The sequence below is a fragment of the Pimephales promelas genome, chromosome 24, assembly GCF_988280905.1.
Source record: "Pimephales promelas chromosome 24, fPimPro1.hap1.1, whole genome shotgun sequence".
In the NCBI taxonomy this organism is placed as follows: Eukaryota; Metazoa; Chordata; class Actinopteri; order Cypriniformes; family Leuciscidae; genus Pimephales; species Pimephales promelas.
In genome coordinates this window covers 11033916-11061499 of record NC_142792.1, presented here as the reverse complement: position 1 = coordinate 11061499, position 27584 = coordinate 11033916, and the positions used below count along the sequence as shown (strand labels likewise).

The 27584-nt window shown below is 36.9% G+C and overlaps 1 protein-coding gene across 1 annotated transcript in view; it reads left to right on the top strand.

Annotated features, from left to right (window-relative positions):
* sema3c (sema domain, immunoglobulin domain (Ig), short basic domain, secreted, (semaphorin) 3C) overlaps window positions 1-26180 on the top strand; it is a 52710-nt gene extending 26530 nt beyond the window's left edge. Inside the window, exons 5-18 of the mRNA XM_039668235.2 lie at window positions 1346-1465; window positions 6499-6589; window positions 8651-8770; window positions 9297-9439; window positions 10241-10355; window positions 11509-11578; window positions 13160-13304; window positions 14249-14471; window positions 16418-16506; window positions 18671-18712; window positions 18898-19055; window positions 19903-19970; window positions 22139-22269; window positions 23276-26180. Coding sequence (XP_039524169.2) covers window positions 1346-1465; window positions 6499-6589; window positions 8651-8770; window positions 9297-9439; window positions 10241-10355; window positions 11509-11578; window positions 13160-13304; window positions 14249-14471; window positions 16418-16506; window positions 18671-18712; window positions 18898-19055; window positions 19903-19970; window positions 22139-22269; window positions 23276-23677 — 1917 coding nt within the window. The 3' untranslated portion in view covers window positions 23678-26180. The remainder of the gene's footprint in view (window positions 1-1345; window positions 1466-6498; window positions 6590-8650; window positions 8771-9296; window positions 9440-10240; window positions 10356-11508; window positions 11579-13159; window positions 13305-14248; window positions 14472-16417; window positions 16507-18670; window positions 18713-18897; window positions 19056-19902; window positions 19971-22138; window positions 22270-23275) is intronic.
* The last annotated feature ends 1404 nt before the right edge of the window (window positions 26181-27584 follow it).

Genomic DNA, 27584 nt, shown 5'->3' with positions numbered 1-27584 from the left:
AAGCATTACAACTCTTTGAATCTATGATCTATGAATAGAAATAAAATAATATTTTACAAATTACAGTGAGGTATTGAGTATTTCTGGAAACAAATGGATGAAAATGCACTTAATTTGTCATAAAAAATAATGCCAGAATGCAAATAAATAAATAAATCTAAAATTATTAAAATATATATATATATATATATATATATATATATATTTTAAAAATGTTTATTTCTTTTGCTTTTCAATTTAGGGTGAAAAATGCCAAAGAAATGTACTTAAAATGTCTCATAAAATTCCCCCAGCACTAGATACATCAATTGTAGAAATACAGTGGATTAATAACTTTAACAGTGGGGCTACAGAGCAATGCGTCACATAGTGAAATATGCAGTTTAGCCTTCCAGCACTGCTTTTCACAAATATTTGTGTTTGAGCCCTTCCTAGGGTCTGTTTTCCCTCTATCAATGAGTGTGCATGTTGAAACTAGGGTTTACACCACATATTTTCCTGAACGTTTTATTTGTATCAATGGATCTGTAGTGTTGCCCCTTGTTAGGTTTCCCTTCCCTCACAGGGATACACCCCATACCTATCCCCTGGTAGGATCATCAGCAGCTACAGGAGCGACGGTGCGTGACCTCATGTCATCCGAATCCATCGCCATCATTTGGGAAACACTGAGGCATTTCTTTAACAGAGCTGTAAATGATATTAAGACATGTTTATAGAGCTTGCTCTTGTTAATTTTGCCTGATCTCTACATGAACCGTGAGCTGTCAAGATGTCTTTTCAACCTTTGCGGAAGAAAACGTTTACAAGCCAGAAGAGGATAATGTTGATATATGCCACAGAAAAAGAAATATTAATGACAAACATGTGAAAGGGAGGAGTGGATGGTGGGGTGTGTGCTGTTGGAAGTCCAGTTATTTTCCTGGAGTTGCTCATGAAGTGTGTGTGCACATGCTAACCGAGAGCTCATGCAGCTGCTGTTTTAAGTTGACACACTTTGCCAAGTTCCTAACTGCTCCCCTGGCAGTTTTTCTTTACTCGACTCATCCCTCTCTCCTTCTTTTTCTTGTGCATTTGGTTTGGCAACACTTTAGTTTGGGTTTCCTGGATTCCTTGAATAGGCCTTGAATTCCTGACCTATATAAACTTTCACTTCCTGAATTATAGGTTTGGATCGATACAAGTCGTCTTAATTTTAATTGCCATTTTCAGTTTCCAAAATGAAAGAAGTCAGCTTTCTTGTAGCATCAGCGTTAAATGACTTTAAAATCGGATTGTAAAATCAGATTGTAATATAACTTTTAGGATCAAAAGCATTGATCTCGGTTTCTTTTGTTCTCCTCAGCATGGATGTGGAAACTTCTTACGAGTGATCCAGCCCTATAACAGGACGCATCTGTTCATCTGCGGCAGTGGAGCCTACAGCCCAGTGTGTGGATATGTTAACCGTGGCAGGCGTCCTGAGGTCAGTTTACACTTACTAATGTAAAGCAGTCAGACGGTCAGATTTAATTCAGCTTCACCTTCATTTTTACTACATTTGCTTCATATTTTCAAAATGTTGTATTGGAAAATGGACAGTAAAGCCCATTCTGCCCTAATTTCCTAGCAAAAATGTGTTTCTGTAATCTACCACTGAGTTGTAATGTCATACATCATCCATCCTTTGATATGACATCCTCCATGATAATTTAGACCACAATGGGAATGAGGGTAGTTACTAGTTAGTGGTCAAAAAAGAGAGAAGAGACCAGATGAGACGAGACATGCCAATTAAGAGACAAGAGCAATACAATTAATTGTAATGAGATAAATTAGACGAGGTGAGATGAGACTAAACAAGACAAGAGACGAGAAAAGATGAGGTGAGATGAGACAAGACAAGACTAAACAAGACAGGACAAGAGACCAGAAAAGATGAGGTGAGATGAGACAAGACAAGACTAAACAAGACAAGATACGAGAAAAGATAAGGTGAGATAAGACAAGACAATACAAAAAAAGGCAAGAGACGAGAAAAGATGAGGTGAGATGAGACAAGACTAGACAAAACAAGGCAAGAGACGAGAAAAGATGAGGTGAGATGAGACAAGACTAGACAAAACAAGGCAAGAGACGAGAAAAGATGAGGTGAGATGAGACAAGACTAGACAAAACAAGGCAAGAGACAAGAAAAGATGTGGTGAGATAAGACCAGACAAGAAGAAACCAGACAAGAGACAAGTTAATGCGAGGTGAAATGAGACAAGACTAGCCAAAACAAGACAAGAGATGAGATAAGGCAAGGTGAGATAAAACTAGTCAAAACAAGACGAGAGGTGACAAGGCGAGGTGAGATGAGACGAGACTAGACTAGATGAAACAAAACAAGAGATGAGAAAAGATGAGGTGAGACGAGTTAATGCGAGGGGAGATGAGAGTTGAGATGGAACAAGTCAAAACAAGACAAGGTGGGATGAGACTAGATGAAACAAGACAGGAGATGGGAAAAGCCAAGGTGACATGACGACACAAGACAGGAGATGGGAAAAGCCAAGGTGACATGACGACACAAGACAGGAGATGGGAAAAGCCAAGGTGACATGACAAAACAAGACAGGAGATGGGAAAAGCCAAGGTGACATGACGACACAAGACAGGAGATGGGAAAAGCCAAGGTGACATGACGAAACAAGACAGGAGATGGGAAAAGCCAAGGTGACATGAGACTAGACGAAACAAGACAGGAGATGAGAAAAGATGAGAGGAGACTAGACAAAACCAGACAAGAGACGAGAAAAGACGAGGTTAGATGAGAGGAGACTAGCCAAAACCAGACAAGAAACGAGAAAAGACCAGGTGAGATGAGACTAGACAAAATCAGACAAGAGATGAGAAAAGACTAGGTGAGATGAGAGGAGAATAAATGAAACAAGACAAGAGACGAGAAAAGAAGTAGTGAGATGAGAGGAGACTAGACAAAACTAGACAAGAGACAAGAAAAGACGAGGTGAGATGAGACAAGACTAAACAAAACCAGACAAGAGACGAGAAAAGACGAGGTGAGATGAGACAAGACTAAACAAAACCAGACAAGAGAAATACAAGGTGAGATGAGAGGAGAATAGACAAAACCAGACAAGAGATGAGAAAAGACGAGGTGAGATGAGAGGAGAATAAATGAAACAAGACAAGAGACGAGAAAAGAAGTAGTGAGATGAGAGGAGACTAGACAAAACTAGACAAGAGACAAGAAAAGACGAGGTGAGATGAGACAAGACTAAACAAAACCAGACAAGAGACGAGAAAAGACGAGGTGAGATGAGACAAGACTAAACAAAACCAGACAAGAGAAATACAAGGTGAGATGAGAGGAGAATAGACAAAACCAGACAAGAGACGAGAAAAGACGAGGTTAGATGAGAGGAGACTAGCCAAAACCAGACAAGAAACGAGAAAAGACCAGGTGAGATGAGACTAGACAAAATCAGACAAGAGATGAGAAAAGACTAGGTGAGATGAGACTAGACAAAATCAGACAAGAGATGAGAAAAGACCAGGTGAGATGAGACTAGACAAAATCAGACAAGAGATGAGAAAAGACTAGGTGAGATGAGAGGAGAATAAATGAAACAAGACAAGAGACGAGAAAAGAAGTAGTGAGATGAGAGGAGACTAGACAAAACTAGACAAGAGACAAGAAAAGACGAGGTGAGATGAGACAAGACTAAACAAAACCAGACAAGAGACGAGAAAAGACGAGGTGACATGAGACAAGACTAAACAAAACCAGACAAGAGACGAGAAAAGACGAGGTGAGATGAGACAAGACTAAACAAAACCAGACAAGAGAAATACAAGGTGAGATGAGAGGAGAATAGACAAAACCAGACAAGAGATGAGAAAAGACGAGGTGAGATGAGACAAGACTAAACAAAACCAGACAAGAGACGAGAAAAGACGAGGTGAGATGAGACAAGACTAAACAAAACCAGACAAGAGAAATACAAGGTGAGATGAGAGGAGAATAGACAAAACCAGACAAGAGACGAGAAAAGACGAGGTTAGATGAGAGGAGACTAGCCAAAACCAGACAAGAAACGAGAAAAGACCAGGTGAGATGAGACTAGACAAAATCAGACAAGAGATGAGAAAAGACTAGGTGAGATGAGACTAGACAAAATCAGACAAGAGATGAGAAAAGACTAGGTGAGATGAGAGGAGAATAAATGAAACAAGACAAGAGACGAGAAAAGAAGTAGTGAGATGAGAGGAGACTAGACAAAACTAGACAAGAGACAAGAAAAGACGAGGTGAGATGAGACAAGACTAAACAAAACCAGACAAGAGACGAGAAAAGACGAGGTGAGATGAGACAAGACTAAACAAAACCAGACAAGAGACGAGAAAAGACGAGGTGAGATGAGACAAGACTAAACAAAACCAGACAAGAGACGAGAAAAGACGAGGTGAGATGAGACAAGACTAAACAAAACCAGACAAGAGAAATACAAGGTGAGATGAGAGGAGAATAGACAAAACCAGACAAGAGACAAGAAAAGACGAGGTGAGATGAGACAAGACTAAACAAAACCAGACAAGAGACGAGAAAAGACGAGGTGAGATGAGACAAGACTAAACAAAACCAGACAAGAGAAATACAAGGTGAGATGAGAGGAGAATAGACAAAACCAGACAAGAGATGAGAAAAGACGAGGTGAGATGAGAGGAGAATAAATGAAACAAGCAAGAGACGAGAAAAGACGAGGTGAGATGAGAGCATGCCCAGTGATGGTCACGTGATCCACGTTTTCATTCGTTTTAATGTGGATGGAGATCAATTGTAATACAGAGATCGTACTCGTTTTAATTATCCGTTTTTAAACGAAAATGCAGTAGTGTGGACGGGGGGGCTTAGAGAAAGAGAAAAGAAAGGGAAAGGAAAGGAAGGAGGGGTGAAGAGAAGAGACAAGATGAGATGAGGCAAGATCAAATGAATTAAGTGAGATGATATTTGATTAAACCAGAACAGAAGATAAATAGATGAGAGTGAGACCAGATGAGATAACACAAAATGAAACTAAAACAGAAAAAAATAGAACAAAAAATGAGGAAGAGAGACCAGATGTGAGTAGAGTTAGTACTGCTAGTCATCTGAGTTCAGCAGCTTGTTTTCTATAATTCTTTTTTTGTTTGAAAAGCATTTTACTCTCTCAACCCTCCACCCGTGTCCAGTTCTCTTGGCTGCACACCAGCTGGACTATTACAGGAGCAGAAAACTCCAGAACGGGGTGACCTGTGACCTTTAAAAGTGTGCAGTTTAGCTTTGTGACATAACAATGATAGGGCCACCCTGGAGTCACTATGTGACTTGTTTCTTTAGTTGCGTGTGATGCAAAGAGGCAATACATTAGTCAATGAACACACGCGTCCTCGTGATAAATGAGAAGCTCTAGCAGCAGCGGCTGTATGTCCTGACGGAGGCTCTCTATGTCTCTGTTTCTCTCACTTCACGTGACTGGCCAACATCCCGACAGTCGGAAACCTGGAAGCATCTGGGCAAGTCTGTCCAACCAATCAGAACAAAGGCAGCTCTCCAAAACCAGTGCAGTACAAATGTGTTCTAGAAAATTACTCAGAAATATTTTTATATAGATTGGCTGTGAAACATTTCAGATCAAATTGAAAGTTGAGAATGGATCTGGTGATGGGAAATGGGATAAAATGATAGCAAGAGCATATTTATTTATATTTATGAAGACTATGATCTGATTATTAGGCTTAAGTCTGGTCAACTTTGCAGCTTGTTCTTCTGTCTATTAGGCGTGGAAAAAAAATATAGATTTTTCTATTTTAATCAATTCTCATTATGAAGAACTGAAATCGATTCTTAAAACCCAAGAATCAAACTTTACATCGTACACTATAAATCTCAATCATCTTTGTGCTTTCTGATATGAAAAAGTCTCAGCTTTCAAATATTGTCAATTTTATTACAAAATTAAAATAATAGCATTTTGTTAAATATATTCACTATATTACATAAACATTGTATTTAATCTGTTCTTCAATATTAAACGCATGTTTAAATAAATATTCATGTTTTTATGGCAACCACCATTAACAATCTTTATATTTTTTTTAAAAAAAGAGTAGAAACATAATTAAGTCATAATTAAATAACGTTATTATTATAAAAAAACTTCCTTATGTGTAATTTAAACGCAAGTAGTCTACAAATCATATTTAATCTTATAGTGATGTACCAACTGGGGTTGCTGTATAGTTTTTATCTTTAGGCCCCAATGAATAGATTTAGAATCGATATCGAATTGAATCGCAAGCTTGTAAATCAAATTATAATTTAATCGTGAAATTTGTGTCAATGCCCCGTCCTAATGTTTATGCACGTGGCTTAATGGGCAGGTTTATCTGAAACAGTTGATAATATAATAACGTTGTGATTGTGAAATTCGAAGAATATGAAGATTTTGTGTGTGTTTTTGGTGTCATTGGCAGGAGCAAGTGTTTCAGATCTCCTCCCGAGCAGAATCAGGGAAAGGGAGGTGCTCCTTCAACCCACAAGTCAACACCGTCTCGGTCATGCTCAGTGAGTGCTGGCGTCTTTTGTGTCTTTATCCTGTGCCATTTTGTCTTGCACACTTACTCAAATTCATTTTCTCTATGATCTCTTTGTTCATGACCCCATAGCGTTACCAAACACCCACATTTTGTGGGTGTCTGCTCCCCTTCCGATGTGACAACTTTGGGTCGCTTAGTGCCGCCCCCTTAATCCTTTGATCTGTAATTGGCTAGTTGGTGTTAGGTTGCTGTTGACACAGCTCTTGGGCTACATTACACTCACTCACACACACACACTCACGGAACAGCAATATAAACATGCCGTGCTATTTTAGCATAACTGATATAGTATTGTTGTGACATTTTTTAAATATATATACAGTATATATATATATATATATATATATTACAGTATATATATACTGTATATATATATATATATATATATATATATATATATATATATATATATATATTATATATATAGTATATATTTTACACCTAAATATCTCAATATTTCTAGGTGACATGAAAAGCTGTCTTGCAATATCAGCATGACAGAGTTTAGTTTGTGGCAAAACCATTTACAATGCTTGCATTATATAGTTCTATCTTTTCGTTCTAATGAAGTGACCTTCACTAGAAGATGATTTGTTAAAACATTTCAAAATGCACCTCCATTGTTTTACATTTTGCGTCTTTCAGTCGAGTAAAAGACTATTTTCCAGTCGTATATTTCGTCACTGAAGATTTCTTAAAATTAGTGTTAAAATATTGTCTCATCCTTTTCCTGTGAACTCAACATTGTGTATCATCACACCTCTACATACTATTTATTCATTTTTATTTGATTTAGTTATTTTAGTTCATCAAGTTAAACTAACATCAAGTTTTATATTTGACTATGCTAACCCAGAAACAAATCTATCCATTTAACTGCATGTGCCACATATACTCTCCTATGAAATCACACACGCACACCTAAATATTATATGCTATAGGTTATCATTAAGTCATCTGTATATGAGAGAAGGTTTTAAGTGGTTATTCCATTAAGTAAAACAGTTCCTAACCGTCTAGACGGCATCAAAGACTGACGGTCCTTGACATGACATGCCTACAGCTTTCTCTGTCTGACGTCTGTCTGCAAATTTCCATCATACACTTGGCCCTAGTTGTACAAGTCAACCACGGGACCAAGCAAGATGGAGTGATGACGTGATAAGAGTAGTGGATTGATGAAAGGAATGAGAGCTTTTGGGAATGGAGATTTGAGCAGGTCATTAGTAGAGCACACCGCAGAGAAATGTACAGCCAAAATAAATCCCTGTCTCATATTCAACAGAAAGATCCGTTCAGCCAGTAGCAGAAACCACAGTTATATGCAGAAGGTTTACAAAATAAATGTGTTTTAAACAAGGCTAATGTCAAAGTTAATGTGTTAAAGCGTGCAATCAAATGTTTATGTTATATATACAGTATATATATATATATATATATATACTTATATACACACACAGACATGCGCACACACACACACATATTATATATATGTATACAAGTCTGTATATTTACACATTTTCATGTCTAAAACTTACGTTAGATGTGATTAATTGCTGTTGATTTGACAGCAGCACTAATTTATATATATATATATATATATATATATATATATATATATATAGTATATATATATAGAGAGAGAAAGAGAGAGAGAGAGAGAGAGAGAGAGAGAGAGAGAGAGAATTATTATTTTTTATATCAATATTTCATTTATTTCATTTGACATCATAACTGTTCCAGTCTGTTCTGTGTGACTTTGTGTGTGAACACGAAAACATCTATATTATTTTAAAATTGTACTATTGAATTTATTGAAGGGTCATCCACAATTATTTTTTAAAAATCTTTTTTTTCTTAAGAGGAACTGAATATGATACAACTAAAAGGACAATCACTATTATTATAGAAGAAATAGAATCCAAAGATCTTAAACTACAACATTTTCCCAAACGAAAATCTTTCACTGAACATGAAAAAAATCGGTACAGCAACCGTGGAACACGTTTGTGTTTGTGTCTATGGTTAGATCAGGAGCTGTTCTCTGGCATGTACATCGACTTCATGGGGACAGACGCTGCCATTTTCAGGAGCCTGACCACAAGAAACGCAGTGAGGACAGACCAACATAACTCCAAATGGCTGAGCGGTATACAAACCCTACTTGTTATTTCTTCCATCTACATCATTATGCCTGTTAAATCAGGAAATTGCTCATAAGGTTTACTTGAAACTACAAATAATTCTATATGTGTAGCTGCCTTCAAATTACATGTTCACGTTCCATGGCATTTCAGTCAAATAATACACAAATCACACAGCAAAAACTGTCTTTGCCCACATCAAAGAAAAAGACTGAAGACAGGACAGTCTGTTTACAATGAGTCCACAAGGAAAGTGAAAACATATTGTACATGCGTAAAGGTTTTCTCAAGGGGTCACATTATCTTTTGTGATACTATCCAAATATACACACTGAAGCACATATTTGGTCGGGTATCTCAGTTCGCCAACAGCTATATTAAATTTCACATAAGCTCAGGCATTAGCACCATTCAGAGATGTTTGATTTTTTAGGAGAGAAATGAGAGGGTACAATATTCGTATTTCTTTTTTGAGGTTCATGTAGAGCGAATTGAGTGTTTAAGCTGTAGTTATGCTTCTATTTTGACTAGAGCCAGTGTTCATTGATGCCCACTTGATTCCTGACGGCTCAGACCCAAACGACGCCAAACTCTACTTTTTCCTGCGTGAGAGACTGACAGACAGTAGTGGAAACACTAAGAACATCCACACTATGGTGGCTCGAGTGTGCCCTGTAAGTCTCTGTGTGTTTGAGCATCTTGTCAGTTTGTTACAGTTTGTGTGTTACGCAAAACGTGATTTTTTATTTCAGAGTGCAATCAGAATTATTTTAGTTTAATTATTTTAGAATTATTTTAGTTAAGGGTTAGTTCACCCAAAATGAAAATTAAGTCATTAATTACTCACCCCCATGCTGTACCAACCCCGTAAGACCTTTGTTCATCTTCAGAACACAAATGAAGATATTTTTGATTAAATTTGAGAGCTGGATCACTCCTCCATAGGCTTCCTAAGGGATCGAAACTTGACGTCCCAGAAAGTCAATGCAGAAAATGTTTAAATATTCCATGCGACAATAGTGGCTCAACTATAAGTTTATCAAGTGACGAGAATACTTTTTGTGCGAAAAAAACAAACAAAAATAACGACTTTATTCGACTATTCCTTTTCTTCCTTGTTGTCCTGAAACGAATAGTCATTTGTGTTTGTTTTTTTCGCACAAAAAGTTTTCTCGTCGCTTGATAAACTTATAGTTGAGCCACTGTAGTCACATGGAATATTTAAACATTTTCTTCATTGACATTGCCGTCAAGTTTTGATCCCTTAGGCAGCCTATGTAGCAGTGATACACCTCTCAAATTTAATCAAAAATATCTTTATTTGTGTTTCGTAGACAAATGAAGATCTTACGGGGTTGGTACAGCATGGGGATGAGTAATTAATGTCTTGAATTTCTTTTTTGGGTGAACTAACCCTTTAAAATGTATTAATATCATTAGCTCTATAATATATACATGTATTACTATTATTTTAGAATGACACTGGTGGTCAGCGCAGTCTGGTGAACAAGTGGACAACGTTTCTGAAGGCTCGGATGGTGTGTTCGGTACTAGAGGAAGACGGTACCGAGACCCACTTCGATGAGCTTGGTGAGACTACTAACACACACATGTTGGATTTCCATGTTTTATGTGGCCTTTCTAAAGACATTATGATTTTATACTGTATAAACTATATTCTGTCCCCAACCCCCAAACCTAACCCTCATAGAAAACTTTCTGCATTTTTAAAATTTAAAAAAAAAAAAAAAAACATGTGTGACCTATAAGCCTTTTCCTCATGGGGGACCAAAAAATGACCCAAATGTTTGTGGTATTACTATTTTTGTGGGGAAATTCTGTCCCCACACCATAGGGAATCCATGAAACAGACATACACGAGTTGTATTTTCATATTTTATGGGACTTTCCATAGACATAATCTTTTTATACTGTACAAACTGAATATTCTCTCTCCTACCTGTAAACCTACCCGTCACAGAAAACTTTCTGAATTTTTACATTTTCAAAAAACATCACTTAGTTATCACTTAAATTACATCACATAATTTATTAGCTGTTTTCCCTCATGGGAATTATGACATGAACTTCAGATATTGCATCTAATGTAGGGTTTACCAAGTCTCTCTCTAACCAACATGACATCATGACTTTTGATTAAACATACACAGCACTTTCAAGTCAAGTTATCTATGTGCATTTTGTTATCTATGTGCATTTTGAGCTATCCGCGTGTTTGCGTGTGTGTACGCCATTAATGTCTGAGTGATTCCGCGTGTATTTACATGCCGTTAAATGTCCGAGCGAAACTAAGCAAAATGTAGATCTACATCTAGGGAGTGATATTTTTTTTCCTAGGATGGTAGGGGAAGACTCATAAATGTTATTAACACAAGTGACAGGTAGGTTTAGGGACGGGGTAGGAGTAGGTCATATATTTATACAGTAATAACGTTAAGTCAAAGGCGTTAAGTCATTCTAGTTAAACAGCTTCCTATAATTGGTCATTAACCATAAAAGAGTTGTTTGTCAGTACTACCATTCAACAATGTTCGTTTGTAAAGCTTTTCACCTCATTAAAATCCTTTTACGATCATAAAACACTCAGTACAAATAGTTTACACGGGATGTTTAAAGCCCGTGATGGATTTACACTTTCACCTGTTTTATTCTTGTAACCGTGTAACAATGTTGTGGGACAGATGTTCAGCCATTGAGTGAGTACTTGTCTCTTCTCTTCCAGAGAATGTGTTTTTATTGGAGACGGACCACCCAAAGGGCCTCCTCATCTTTGGAGTCTTCACCTCTACAAGGTAAAGCCAATAGCAATATTGAGCTTGCCACTAATATGTGTGTATATGCATGAACATGTTTTTGTGTGTGTATTTGCCAAAGATAGGTCAGGCGGGGTTGACACTGAGGGGATGACGGGGTTTCTGGGAACATGTGATCACACCTAAGGGTGGTGAGGGGAGCGAAAGGTCACTTCTTAACAAACATGCATCTAATGTTAGTTCAGGGGGTCAACCAATAGCTTTTTACTGTGATTAATTTAACATTATGATGAGGAGGTCTCGCTGAATGATTTAAATGAGACAGAAAGAGGGAGAGATGGTGTGATGTCACTCAGCCAGTTTAAATGTCTCTATTGGTGTTTTGTGTAAATGGGTGGAACCTCTCAGAAATGATACAGAATACTTAGACAAATGAGACAATTGGTGACAAATTTAGAATACAGCTACCAATGACAGACATTAACCATTAAATTGAATTCCCCCCATTTTAATTATTTATTACCAAAATGTAATTAGGCTATTAGGTTTAATTATAATAATTTAAACCAATATTCTTCTACTATTAATTGTTATATTTTAATTTAAAATAATAGTACGAGTTTATAAACATACTCATATTACATGTTTGTGTATATTTGTATATTCTATTATATTTTAATCTATTTATTACATTAAATAACATTAATACTTAAAAGGAACTGAGTTTATTATAAATATATCATACTTTTAATATAGCACATAAAATATTATCAAATTTATTTGATAATATATTATATTTTTTTCACTATATTCTATTATTTCTAAGTGTTTGCACATATTCTAATACTATATTCTGCAATATAATAAAAAAAAAAATCACGTCTTATTAAAGGTCAAAAGTGCTCATGAAAATCCATTCAAGGGTGCAATTCAAAAAAGCCATCTAGCATAACATTTCATTTTTTAATACTGTATAAGACCTATAAGGTACAGCAGAGTTTGAGATATTGCGATCTCTTCAAAAATCAAAGATCCGAGAGGCCAATGGAGCATTGTTTAGGAGAAAACAGTTCATTTCAGGTCAGATATGAAATCTCATTTTTGATATTTCCTATGGGTCATTTCATTACATTTGTTCCAGTGGGTTTCTATGTTTACTTGTGTCAGCAGTTGCATGTTTGTATGCGAGCAGTGGTTGAATATGAGGTGAGATTTCGGTCAAGGTTTCCGAATGTGTGGCTCAATCTCCAACCACGTTCAGCCGGAGTGGTTTTCCTAATGAGGGCAATCCAGACAGCAACGGCTTCTTTGTCCATATGCCCTGCTCTGTTATTTATCATTATATGTCGTCTCTTTCCCTTTGTTTTGCGTTCAAACAAAGAATCTCTGTCTTGCTGTCTGATCAAAATGTACGATGTCCAGCCAAACCACACTTCATCCCAGAGTGTAACCAAAGTGCTGTCCCCTTTCCTTTATGCGGCATTTTTCTCTCCAGTCTCCAGTGTCGCCATGTTACATCATCCTTTCCATCCAAACAGTCAGAAAGGATGTGCAAGAACGTCTTTTACTCTCTGACTTCCTTCCATGTTAAATATGTGTGTTTTGTGTTATTCCCTCCAGTTCTGTATTCAGAGGTTCTGCCGTCTGTGTTTACAACATGGCCGACATCCTGACGGTCTTCAACGGACCGTTTGCGCACAGGGAAGGGCCCAACTTCCAGTGGGTGGCTTTCCAGGGCCGAATCCCTTACCCACGACCGGGAACTGTGAGTCACACGCATTAATGTCCTGCCTTGGTACAGTCACTCGGTTTATAACATCATTAAACAGAGTCAAGGTTTGTGTTTTACACAGTTTATATTAAAAGGCAAATAATTATGGGTGAGAAATAATAATAATCAACATCTTATTTTCAGCTGAGTTTATATAGTTTAGTTAAAAAGGCAAATAATTATGGTTAAAAATCATTTCAGTTAAGATTATATATATATATATATATATATATACTGTATATATATATATATATATATATATACACATATATATTAGAGCTGTCAAATCGATTAATGCAATTAAAAGCATCACACAAAAGTCTTTGTTTATATAAAATGTAAGTGTATAGACCATTTCACAAGATGTAAACAACACTGGTCCAGAAGCACTTCCTGTTTCAGTTTTTTAACACTACATAAAAGCTGGGATAAAATACAACCAACAGAACATATAAAACTGAATCAAAAAGTTAAACAAACATCTTTAAGACGTTTTCTTTACATGTGAAATAAAGAAAAGAGTTACAAACTGAAACAGGAAGTGTTTCTGGACCGGTGTTGTTTACATCTTGTGAAATGGTCTATATATTATATATTAGGGCTGCAATGTATAAATTGTTTTCATATCACAATATAAACGGCAGAAAAACTAAATTTTGCAATGTAATTTTTTCCAATATCGTGCAGCCCTATTGTATATAGGTAATATGTCCACTATAATGTTAAAGGAACACAAACACCCACCCCCACTTAAAACCTTAAATTAATAGTACTTTGGAATTTTATAACATTACGTCCATGTAGACGAACACTCGCTCACATTAGTTTAAGTCTGTTTGATGAAAAGACACAACTAAAGTGACAGCTTCACTAAATAAAGCGGTTTTAAGCTTCAGCATGATCATCTAATCTTCTCATGTTTATCCTTCCCCTGTCAGTGTCCTGGTGGCGCATTCACCCCTCACATCCAGAGTACTAAAGAGTTTCCAGATGATGTGGTGACGTTCGCAAGGAATCACCCTATCATGTTTAACCCCATTTACCCGGTCGGCAGGAAACCTCTGGTGGTGCGGACGCATGCCGATTACAAATACACCTCTATAGCCGTGGACCAGGTCACCGCTGCAGACGGACACTACCAGGTTCTATTCCTCGGCACAGGTAAAGCCCCACAGCACCACGCATCTCAAGAAAAATGACCATGCTAGACCTACTTCTCACCTACTCACAATTAAAACCACCAGATGAAAAAAAATTTTTTAGAATGTGCCACAATTTATTTCAACAAATACCTCAGATCATATCTTCGTGGAAGGAGCTAGCACACTTAACTTTTCCTAACTAAAATGACAAAGTTGTAAAATCTTTCACTGACTGATGTTTTACTTGAAATGATTTGTCTGTAAAATTATACTTCATTTACTATACTTTAAAATTATACTGTACTTTAATAAATTATGGAATAAGCACACATTTGAAATGTTGAAATTAACATCAACAAAGATTAATAAATGCTGTAGAAGTGCAGTTCATTATTAGTTCATGTTAACTATATAGTCCAATGAACATTTATTGTAGAGTGTTACTGTTACCACAAAAATATTACATAAGACATTTCTCATATCTTGAGCTTTAGAGGCATTTTAACTAAATTTTTAATAAGCTTCATCACGCAGTCAGTCCTTGCCCTGCATCATGTTCGTAACTAAACTGTATGCAAAGTAAGATGACGTACAGTTCTGGGCCAGGGTCGGAGTGAATTAAAGGCGTTAATATTTTTAATGCATTATTTTATTCATAATTAGTCAAACCAAATTAATGTGTTAAAAGGAAAGCCCTAATAAAATTTAATTTACAGTAGATGTAGTCTTATAATATGATCAAGAGTTATTGTAGCACACGTACATACACGCTAATGTGGGTGATACAGGTTTGAATCTATCCTAGAGTACAACATTTCATCATCCCATTCTCCTTATATAGTCCCACAAATTTCTATACTATAAATTTAAAGCATTTACTCTTAACCAGAGAGCCAGGATTGTGATAACTCACTATGCCTCAGCAAACTTATAGGAGTTTGGCTTTTCTATTTACTATTGTTTCCATTTATTTCCGGTTTCTGTTTATAAAAGAAAGATTCAATTACAATTACAATTCAATTTAGTTAAAACATTGTTCAGGCATGAATGTGTGTACCACTAACTACCACCAGGGGGCAACGAGTCTCCACAAACCTTAAAACCTAATAATTTAACTATAAACATATTATTTGCTATCCATTCAATATTGAGTGGAGGATATTAAGAGTCCTGCTGTGTCACAGGACCAATACATAATATCAGCTTTTGGGATGGGTATGCAAGAATGAAAGAAAGAGTGTGAGTGTCTGTAAATCTGAAAACACAATCAGAGACACGACAGCAGACAGGCTCAGCGGTTACTAGGGAACGGGGATAGGGACATTTGGAGAGACTTCAAAATCACAGCTGTTTGTATTTGCCTATCACAATTCCTGATGGGAAGCCAGGAGCATTCTGCGGAGCGGCCTGGCTGCTCCTTGGCAGGGATTCGTCTTGAAATTTTGGCCATTTAAAATGGGAATTTCCAGAGTTTGAGCTAAATTCCCCAGCATCAACCCTCTCTCTGAACGTCTTCAGCGAAATATGCACACCTAGATGATCTCACAGAATTAATGCCACTAGCAGCTAGTGACAGCAAACTTATCTCTTAAAACATTTCTACAGCTGAAGAGATCCAATAAATAATTTCCACCAGACAGATGGCAAAAACCCTTTACACTGAAGGAGGGGCACTGGCCATATTTAGAGACTAGCCTCTTTTGACTTGAACCAGTTCACCTAGAAAGCACCCAGAACACCCTGGCAAACTATTCATATTTTTTTCTGATGTGTAGTATGTAGATCTGTTTCTCAGAGCAGATGGTCAACAACATCAAATACCAACCCAGATACACGCAAAAGCTTTCAAAGAGAAAATCTGTGAACAATGGAGAGTTCATTCGCAGTTCAGACTAAATTCACGAGGTTGTTTTCGCTTCCCTGACTGTCCAATACTCTTCTGATGTTCTGATATTCCACTCACAGATAAAGGCACGGTACAGAAGGTCGTGGTTTTGCCGTCAAACGGCTCTCTGGATGAGGATCTAATCCTGGAGGAGCTGGAAGTGTTTAAGGTCTGAGTTCTTGCCACACGTCACACATCAAAGTATCTAGAGGGCAGACTGCATGAGCAGAGCTGGCAGTGCCACAAAGCGTTTATTAGAACTCAATGTTGTTTTAAGCGAAGGCACATTTTTTATTGGGAACAGAGGCTGGGCTTGAGGTGAGGAAAAGGTTACATTGTGAGGTTTCTTATGATCTGCTTTGACGTCTTGAAATCATCAAAATGGGTTTAGGCATCATGACCATCAATTTATGGACCATGAAATGCCACACACCTCAGTGGATTGTTTAAATTGGCATCTCAACACACACTCACATATTTGCACTTGCACATACACACAGTGTATGTTGCACTTGAACTCAACACAGTGAGTGTTCATTATTGGATCAATTACAAATAGGCAAAGGATGTCCTTTTTTAATAAGCAAACGATTTTTAAAAGTCTAGTTTAAAATGCATATGAACAGTTCTTAGAAATGTAATTAATGACGCGATGTAACAGAAATAGGGACAGATCTTTTCTTCTGTATTGTGACATACATTCGAGCAAAACAGTTATAGAAAAGAAAAGAGAGTAGGGCGGGTACTGTTGATTGGATGGTGCAGATCTATGCAGACCATTTTTGGCATGCTATCAACACACATTATGGCTTTTCAGCATGTTTATGAACGCCATTGACTTAAAATTACATTACTGTTTATATAAACATATGACCTACCCCAACCCCGTCCCTAAACCTACTCGTCACTGGGGTTAATAGAATTTATGAGTCTTCCTCTACCATCCTAGGGAGAAAAAAAAAATAAATATCGCTCCCCAGATGTAGATCTACATTTTGCTTCGTTTTGCTCGGACATTTAACAGCGTTTACATACACGCGGAATCACTCAGACATTAATGGCGTAGACATACACGCGGATAGCTCAAAATGCGAATAGATAACACGCCACTTGACTTGAAAGTGGCATGTATGTTTACGCAAAAGTCATGATGTCAGGTTGGCATGGTTCAAGTGACCTAAATCCGATTTTTTCCTCTCACGTGGCACAGATCGGATATGACGGGTGAACGTGTAAGCAGGAAAAAAAAAAATCGCATGGATTCAGATTTTCTCAGATCGGATTCAGGCCTCACTCATATGTGGTAAAAAATTAGATATGAATCAGATACGTGCATTTGTGCCATGTAAGCATACAAATCGGATATTCCCCAGTAAATGAGAGTCGTACGTCATTAAAAAAGTGACGTCGACTCAGATAGACACCACCAACTGAGATGACATGACTTAATAAGGGTGAGATGGAGGACGAAGGATACACACAGTGGAGCAATGTGAAGGTTTCATGTCTTTTGAGTGTTTGAGGCGAAGAGTGCTGGTAAAAATGCAGGGTTGTTACAGAAATAAATCTGTGTTTGAAGACATTTCACAAGATATGGGGATCTTGTGTAAATGCAGCCTAAGATAGAAGTCTGGCATATGTCACCGGAAAAATGATGATATTTAAATTAAAACGTATTCTTATTTAAAGGGTTAGTTCACCCAAAAATGAAAATTGCGTCATTGACTCACCCTCATGTCGTCCCAAGCCCGTAAGACCTCCGTTCGTCTTCAGAACACAGTTTAAGATATTTTAGATTTAGTCCGAGAGTTTTCTGTCCCTCCATTGAAAATGTACCAGTGACATTTTGACACTGGGTTAGTTAGAGTGGGTTAGTTAGAGTGTTTTGAAGGATCAAAAATAAATTTTGGTCAAAAAACAACAAAAACTACGACTTTATTCATCATTGTATTCTCCTCCGGTTCTGTTGTCAATATGCATTCAGTGACGCTGATGACGTAAGACGTAATTGCCGCTAGGTTGAACAAACTGTAATTTGCACTACTACTGTCAGTTCAAAATAAATAAATAAAAAACTCAATGCCAGGTTTCTTTTTAAGGAAGAAGAATTTGAGCCTTTAAATGCATCTTTTTTTCCATCTCTTATGAGCTCAGGAGAGTTACATCTTGACCTTTTTGTCCACCAAAAATGTAAAAAAAAAATGTAACATGTTAATAGATACATTCATAGGAATAGGTATTGTATGCATAAATTCTATTTATAATGTGCGTTGTTTTTAATAAATGAATATCCTGACAAAAAAAAATGACACTATTCCTTTTCTGATTTTCAGAAGCAGTCTCCTATCACCAACCTAAGAATCTCTTCTAAAAAGGTAACTTTAATTAGTAGCTCTTCTATCTAGCTGCATTTTCTGACTAAGTGCTACATATAGTAAGTGGGGGTGGCAATAAATTGTGGCAGGGGAAATGGTTGCTTTAATTCCGGGTAATTATGGTGTCACCAGTCTTGTGGGTTAAAGGAGCAGCTTTTGTGATATGTGGCTTGTTTGCGTTACAGCAACAGCTGTATGTTAGCTCTGAGCACGGAGTGTCCCAGGTGTCTTTGCACCGCTGCGACGCATACGGCTCTGCCTGTGCAGACTGCTGTTTAGCGCGGGACCCGTACTGCGCCTGGGATGGACTCAGCTGTTCTCGATTCTACCTCACTGGCAAGAGGTACACACAGTCACACACGACACACACGGACTAACACTCATGGTGGCGCAAATTGCAGCAGCAGTGGAGCAGAAATAAATGTGGAGGACAGATTTGGTTTCATTTAGTTGCAGACACACAGTCTGGGCCGACAATTATTTGTGGGATATGAAAAAAAAAAACCTAGCCCAACATATTAAAATTAATTTAGACACTATTATATTTTAAAGAGTTCTGGCTTAAGATGTTCCTCTAACAGACGATAAAACATTTTAAAAAAAGCCTTAGACATTTCGAGGGACTAGATGTTGACAGTAGAGAAATTTGAGGTTGGGCATTTTAGACTTGGGCCTGTAAGTGAACACCTTGTAGCACCCTAGCACGTAGCAACACAGTAAAAACACTCATGACACTTTGGCAACTGTGTGTGGCAACACTTCAGAAACCATCCAGTCCACAGCCCACATATTGCATATTCACATGTATTTACATTGTGGATTGTTTCAGAATGGGACATGTTAAAAAATAATCTGATACTTTAGCTAAACAGTTTCTCTTGAAGTCAGATGTGTTGAGTTATGAAAATATTGATGGAAGGAACACCCATCAAAACATCCTTCCCGAAGTAATGAAGTGGAAAAGACAGACATTTCACTCCACTGCACTTGTGACAGCTGAATCATGTTAATTGGGAGAAATTAAGCTAAAATGTATTTGACTTTCATGACAAGGAGTGTGTTTTTTAAAGTGTAAAGTGTGCAAACATTCAGACAGAGATGTTGATATAAAGTGAGAGAATGTAAGAGTGAAAGGAAAGAATGCATATATGAAAATATGTTGGATTAATGCTGTGTAAATGTTATTCCAGGAGAAGCAGAAGGCAGGATATTATGCATGGGAATCCACTGACTCAGTGCAGAGGGTTCAATCTGAAAGGTAATAACTACCTGTATATCAACACTTGGGCTAAGCAAATAATGTCTTAAAGTAATGTGCTGAGATGAGAATTTAGATTCTCAGTAAGCAGTTTGAAAACAGTTTTTTTTATGTAGAAGTTTTTATATTAAAATGTAATTAGCTACCTTTCCATTGAAAGGTGCACATTTATTTTATGGGCAAAACCAGAATGTCACATAAAACATTTGCCAATAAAGCGCTTTTTCCATCGCATGTGTTCAGGAGAACAAAATTGTTACTTCCTGGGTAACTGGTGCAAAATATCTGTAATAAAAATGGAGGGTACTGCAATTGGGAAAGCAACAGTGGCTCTTCTATCTTCCATCATAAATGACTTGCGTCTCAGAGCTAGAAGACGAAACACAATAAACAGAGAAGTTATCTTACGTTCGGATGCCTGGTGTTTATGAAGGCAATTGTGTGAGACGCTTCTGTTAACTTTTGCTGTAAAACGTTACTCCCTTTTTTCCCCTAGCAATCGAAATGGGTCATTATACCGAATACAATTCGGAAGACTTTAGCAAAGACATTTCAGTATAACTAAAACAACATTTGAGATGCTTATCCAATCACATCCATTGCCAAGGCAGTAACATGCCTTTTTTTTTTTCTTTTTTTTTTGTGCATCAAGGGATTTACTCTGTAAAAAAATGTATAAATTATATAAAAATTATCTGCCTCAATTGAGCGCATACGTTTTTTATGCATATTTTTGGGAATTAATGCGCATATTTGCATTTCTATCAAGCTTTTTTTTATACGATATCCCAAAATTCGCATAGAAATAGATGGATTGAAACATAGCAATTGTGAGTTTGTTTCATAATTGCAACTTTTTCCTGAAAATATGACAATCTCTCTATATTTGTGACTATTTCTGTTGCTTTTTTTTCATGAATGCAACTTTATTTGGTTAAACTTGTTATAACTAGTTAAAAACTCATGAAACTTCAACATCATCTGGCAGTGGTTTGAACAGGTGGGGTGCTGGACATATTAACAAAATTTATTTTATTGTCCTAGTATTTCAGTTAGTAAATGCGGTGAATCTGTGGCCAACCTGTTGTGTAATCAGCTTGTGGAAATTTCCACTCGAATGCACAATTCCAGAACTGCGTGGATTTTACAAAACTTGTCACAGAAAATTTGCATTTAACAATGTTAAAATTGTACTACACAAATGTGTGTTCAGATTGGCTGTGATTGTGCCACATTGTGCTTGATTTTTGCTTCTGAATGCGAGTATGAATTGGTTATTGCTAGAAACTAAATCTCGTCTGGTTAGGACACACAATTAAACATTTTGCAAGAGCATCTAGAGGTGAATCAATCTAGTGACTAAGTATTTTGCTCATCAACAACAGCCACAAATGGATCCATTTTGGCATTATGAATGTTGCCATAGAAACTAATCATTTCGAACAGCTCAGAGTAGAATCTCCAAGTTGTCATCTTGTAATTATGCTAATTCAAACGTGATCGCAGCCAATGCTAATGCTAACGTGCTCATGCAACAGTCATTTTGTGATTTGTTGACGTAGTATTCCAATACTAGCATCTCCAATACCACTGCTTCCAAAACTAACTACATACTACATACTATAATTTCCCAATGAAGTGCATACTTTCAGTGCTTATCTTGTGCAAATTCCTCACACATTTCTCTCTCTTCTTCCATCACCCTTATTTCCTTCTTTCTCTCTCTGTTTGTCTCAGTCTCTCTGTCCTTGTGAAAGAATCTGTCATGGGACCAGATTCAGAACACCTGCTAATTTGAATACAATTGGCACTGATGCTGTCAGTGATCCAGATGACTCAGTTCAACACTTGAACGCATCAGAATTAATAAATATCAGTCTTAACGAAGAGTGAAAGCGTTATCCCAGCTGTGTGCACAAAACAAAAGTAGCATAAAGTCAACACAGATGTTTAATGTATGATATCATTGGCCAGTGTACAGGGTTACTTATCCAGTTATACGCTAATCTGGCCCACAACTCCTCATAACATATTTCACTGCATCCTAAGTGAACTCGGACCCCATCATGATCTGCAGATGTTAGCGTGTCTGCTGAATAACAGCAGTACAATTAGTATATTCACCAAGTGTGTGAGAGAAATGGCTAACACTTGCTGTCTGGTTTCAGCCTACAGGAATGCAGTGGAGATGAGTCAGTATGGAGTCAAAAACAACACCACCTTCTTGGAGTGTCAGCCCAAGTCTCCTCAGGCCTCGGTTAAATGGCTCATCCAGAGAGACAACGATCGCAGGAAAGAGGTCAGACAACCCTGTACAACATTATGCTATTAAAAACAGTTTAACCCACTCCACAGCACCAAAAGCAAATAAATTATAACGCCAGACTATCGAAATGTCTGTTGAGAGAATAATGTTAGAAATCAAAGTACTCTTGCTTCTCAATGATCGCATTTACAGGAACTAGTTTCTCAGCAGCGGCAGAATTTCACTTTACTCCGGTTAGTAGCACTGTGCCGAAAAGTAAACACAGAGCAGAAGCGAACTACAGTCGGGACTACCTCTCTCTCTCTCTCTACCTTTCTCGGTTGCCTAGATAACTTAATATCACTCCGCCGCTGCTGTAGACTGTGCTAATAAATAGCGGGAACAAAGTATAACTATTGCAATGCGATGAAAGGGTAGTTTGATTTCTAACATTATATTCTCAACAGACATTTACACCGATAGTCTGGCTAGCCTAGCACTGGCGAACTATGCAACTGGAAGGACTGGATGATTTTTTTTTTGAAAACTGTCTCCACTGATAAATAACACCCAGCCTAACTTGGAAATGAGGTCCGATGTCCAAAATCCTGAACCACCCCTTTAAGAAAATACATGACAATTTTCAGAATGTAAACATTCTAAAAGGACTTCCTTTCCACTAGAAAATACAAATTGTGTATTTTTACTTAATTTAGAATAATTTAATCATGAATAAAAAAAATAGTAATATTATAATATAATGAAAAAAATATTAAAATTCTATAAATATTAATATAATATTTATATAATAGTAATATATTTATATTTTATTTAATTGTTTTATATATATATATATATATAAGTCAAATATTTCGGTCAAAAATTACAGAAAAACACCAGCGGGTTAAGCATGTACAAGCAAAATAGTATATAAGCAGATATTTTATACATTTTGACATTCAAATGTATTTTGTTTTTATTCTTTTTTTTTTTTTTAAAGTACTTTAGTATTTGCTAAGCATTTAAAACCCATGCGTTAACCAGTCATTCTTTTCTTCAGGTGAAGCTGAGCGATCGTGTGGTGTCCACCAATCACGGTTTGCTCATTCGTTCGGTGCATTCTTCAGACCAGGGCCTGTACTACTGTCTGGCAACAGAGAATGGCTTCAAGCGCACTCTGGCTAAGATCCGTCTCCAGGTTCTGAGCGAGGCTCTGGTCAGCGCCCTGAGCAATAAACAGCAGTCACCCTGGAGCTGGGCAGCCGCACTGCACCCTAAGGCCCTGGTGTCGGCCTTCAGCCCGGCTGAGACGCTGGCCATGCACCAATACTGCAAGGAACGCAAGCAGATGCAGAGTCTGCAGAACATACAGAGCCCCATGAGAGGCGATCTGGGCAAACTCAAACCCCTGCTGGACCACAGGAAGAGCAGGAACCGCCGGAACCACTTACGAGAGGAATAAAGGTGGAATATAGTGGACGGAGATGGATGTAGAGATGATGAAAAGGAATAAAGACATGCATCAGGAGAGAACGCAAGTGGAAAAAAGAGGAGGAGAATGTTGGAGAAGATTCCTCCGATATGAACCCTAACTGTTTTTTTTTTTTTCTTCAAGCTCAAAGCATCTCAGGTGCTTCCTGTACAGCAGAGGAACGGCCAGAGCAGAAGACTATGAGAAATCCTCAGACACACACACACACATGCTAATCTGTGTTTCATGCTACAAAATGTAAGATGCCATTTGTCATACAGTAGTGCAGAACAAACCAGAAAGTACCGCAAAGTCATTTAAGACCCAGCAAAATGGTTTGACAAGCACATTTTGTTCTTGTGTTGATGTATTTTCTTTTGATACAGGAAGCTGGGTTGGAACATATCTAACGGCTCATTCTTTTTAATAGCCAATAGTCTTTAGTTTATGTCACAGCAATGAGCCATTATTTGATTTTTGCTAAAGCTAGCCAAAGGCAGGTGGTACCAACCACAGGGACATTCTCATTTTAAAGAGCATTTGACTGGACAAAATGAAGCATATGCTCCTGAGTTCAAGATGAGTCATTAATATCTTTGGTTTATTTACCGAAAGAGAAAGACTGTACATTTTAAATGTGCATATGTGTTAAAGGTTTATATTATCAAATTTTAGGAGTACAGTAGCGTTAGAATTAGCCTCAAAGCTAACAGACATAGACTAAAACGAAAAGAAAAAAATCAGTTTTGGTTTCTAGTACTACATATCAAATACAATTTTTATCAATTTACAATATACAATTTATATTATATGGGTCATGAGAGTATGTTGTGTAAACTAGCACTAGCATTAATATCTAAGCCAACAGAATGCCAACAGAACATTTCGAATTTCTAGGTACATATAGTTGCTAAAAGTTGTCAAAATTTGGATGCACATAAACATTAGCTTCTAAGCTAAATAAATGGATTAGAAGCAAAGGAATTTCATGAGAATATTAAAGCGGTTTTGACTTTTAGACAAACACTAACTCAAAGCTAACAGAAATTGACCTTACGTCACACCATTTCAATTTTAATTTTGGATTTCTTGGTACATCATCTTGGCACTTTTTTTTAAGTACGTACTCATCTCAAGTAAAGTATAAAAAGCTTTTTTTCTAACAAATGAATTGTTTATTGTGACTGAATGGATCATGAGAATTTTTCTTGGACGCACTGACCAAAGTACATCAGCCTAGCTGCACCGCAGATGTTCAATAAGGGAAGAGAAGATGGTTTGGAGACATTTCAAACTGTACCAGACAGGTGGCTCTCTGAGCCCATAAAACTGTAAAGAGTGTTGTATGTTTGCCCAGTGTGCTTTGAGAAACATCAATAATCCAAATACATAATTGCTTCCTTATGGATAGTTCATTTACTCACCCTCATGACCTTCCAAACACGCAGGACTTTAAGGAGCTTAACAGTCACTGGTCATGCTTTCATTGCATGGAAGAGCTGTGTGAATATTCTTCATTTGTCTTTCCTGAAAGAAAGAAATAAAGAATGACATAAGAGTAAATTAATTCACTTTGGGTGAACTATTGGTTTAAAATGTGGGTGTATGTGCATGTTTTCCTCTTTCATCAACATGGTATACCGAACCACAATAAATCAGTTAAAGGCCTGATTACACCAAGGGCAATAACTATAATGATAACAATAAAGATACAGATTTAATTTTAGTTGATTAATGATAACAACATTGACAGCCAATCAGAATCCATCCAGCTTTAAAGAGGTTGAGCATTTAAAGTGGCAGATGCCAAAACAGAATGTTACCGTCTGTTGGTGTGGACACTAATATAGTTATTCTACAGTACTTATCTTTATTGTTATGCTTGGTATGAATAGGCTTTAAAGCAGATTTATTATTATTTTATAAGCCCCAGTAATACCATGGTGTTTAAATCACGTAAGGATAGGCCTAATGAGGCATGTGATCATGCATGTTGTTTCATTGTTATACAGACACGTGTTTGATGATGTTAATGAATTCTGGTTTGCTCAGTGTGAACAATGATTGTCTCTTATTTAATATGATGTATAGCATTGTACAGCTTACAATTTTGGATTGATGTCTGTGTAACTTATATTTTGTTTTTGTATTTTGAATGTCTGTAAATAGTTTAAAAGCTCAAAAACATGAGAAACTTGCAATAGATTTCTGTATTGCCATTAGATGCATTTTATTCACATTTAATTTTTATGCCAAAATTAGGATGTTGTTGGACTTAATCTGCATTTCGCAGAAGTTTCATGTTTTTGTTTTTTGCTGTGGCATTTTGTGCTCTCTATAAGGCATTTGGAGTAACGATATAATAACGTTTTAATATTATAGAAATATGCTGTATTCCCTGTGAATGTTAATGATACTTTTATTTTATTAAATGTCTTGATTCGTGTATTCTTATTTATTAATGATATTGAACAATTAAACAACTTCAACATGTCATGTTTTAGGACTCTTTACAAGAGATTGGTTAGTTTCGGCCGGTGTGTTGTGATTGGCTAAACTGTGTGATGCACATTATCCGGAAAATTCACGCCCATTACCTTTACGGGTGAATGATGCATGTGCTCGGTCGATGTAAATAATGGTTTCGATACTCCAGTAAAGCGGAGGAAAACCGTCTTTGAAACGAAACTTTCATACGTTTAGATGTAATTTTATATATAGTTATGTTTATTTAATATAATTTTAAAAAGAAGCATAAACACAACGAGGGGTGTCTGTTTTGTCTGTTTTTGTGACTTAGTATAACCATGGAGTATAAAATTCAATATATATTCTCGGTGTTGCATTGGACTAAACCTTCACCGGAAATACCGCCGTGCATAAACCCATTCTAAGCATCGACTTTGAAATTACATGCAACATTTTATCTATTTTACCATTGGCTCTCTCTCTCTCACACACACACACACACACACATTATAAATGTGTATATAAATCCTTTTTTTATACTGTTAATTTCCTATAAGGTTTTTAATTGCCTTTGAATGATAAAAAAAAAAAATTCCACTCTTTCCAATTACACTGATTGCAAGCATGTCTATTTAAGTGGTGGTTTGAATGTTGGTTTTAATGTAACAAACATGGAATCAAAACCCAGAAGGACGAGAAAGCCTGACTGGACAGAGGAACAGTGTTTGCTGTTAGTGGTTAACCCAGTTAGTGGATGAACACTAGGCCATCCTTAAGAAGACACTCTCTAAATTAGTTAGCTGCTACTTTATTTCTTTACTAGGATTTTTTCTTTAATTTTAAGAGTAAATGCCCACATTTCTAAGAATTTTCTTAGAATTGTGTCAATAGGAGCGACTCTTTGCACTAAGATTCTTTATGGCCCAGGAATGTTCGGTTTATAAATGTTGTGTGAACATAACCGTGCTGGACAGTTGTTTGTCACGTAACGTAACGTTAAAAGCGCCGTCGCCTCGTAACTTATTGTTGAGTTTTCATGTGTATTTTTGGTTACTTACAGAGTTTTAGATCCAGTCATCTTCCACCGGAGCTGCTCCAGTCAGTTTATGGTCATCTTCACTCAGGTATTACATTTGCTGTCGATTAATTAGACTGCAATTGTACAATTGACCATCAAACTCGTGCCATAGCCTACCGGTTACAGCCCTGGTTACAGCAGGTGACGTTCAACAGTTAGAGTTATCGCGAGATTAGTAAACATCGGACAGTTTAAGAGTCGCAGCAGCTGTTATAAAATGCAAAAACGTAGCCAATATCGACTTTGTCTTTTATATATATATATATATATATATAAATATGTATATATATATATATACTCATGATTTATCACAACATTTGTGCTTTTGTTCATTGTATTAACTTTATTAAC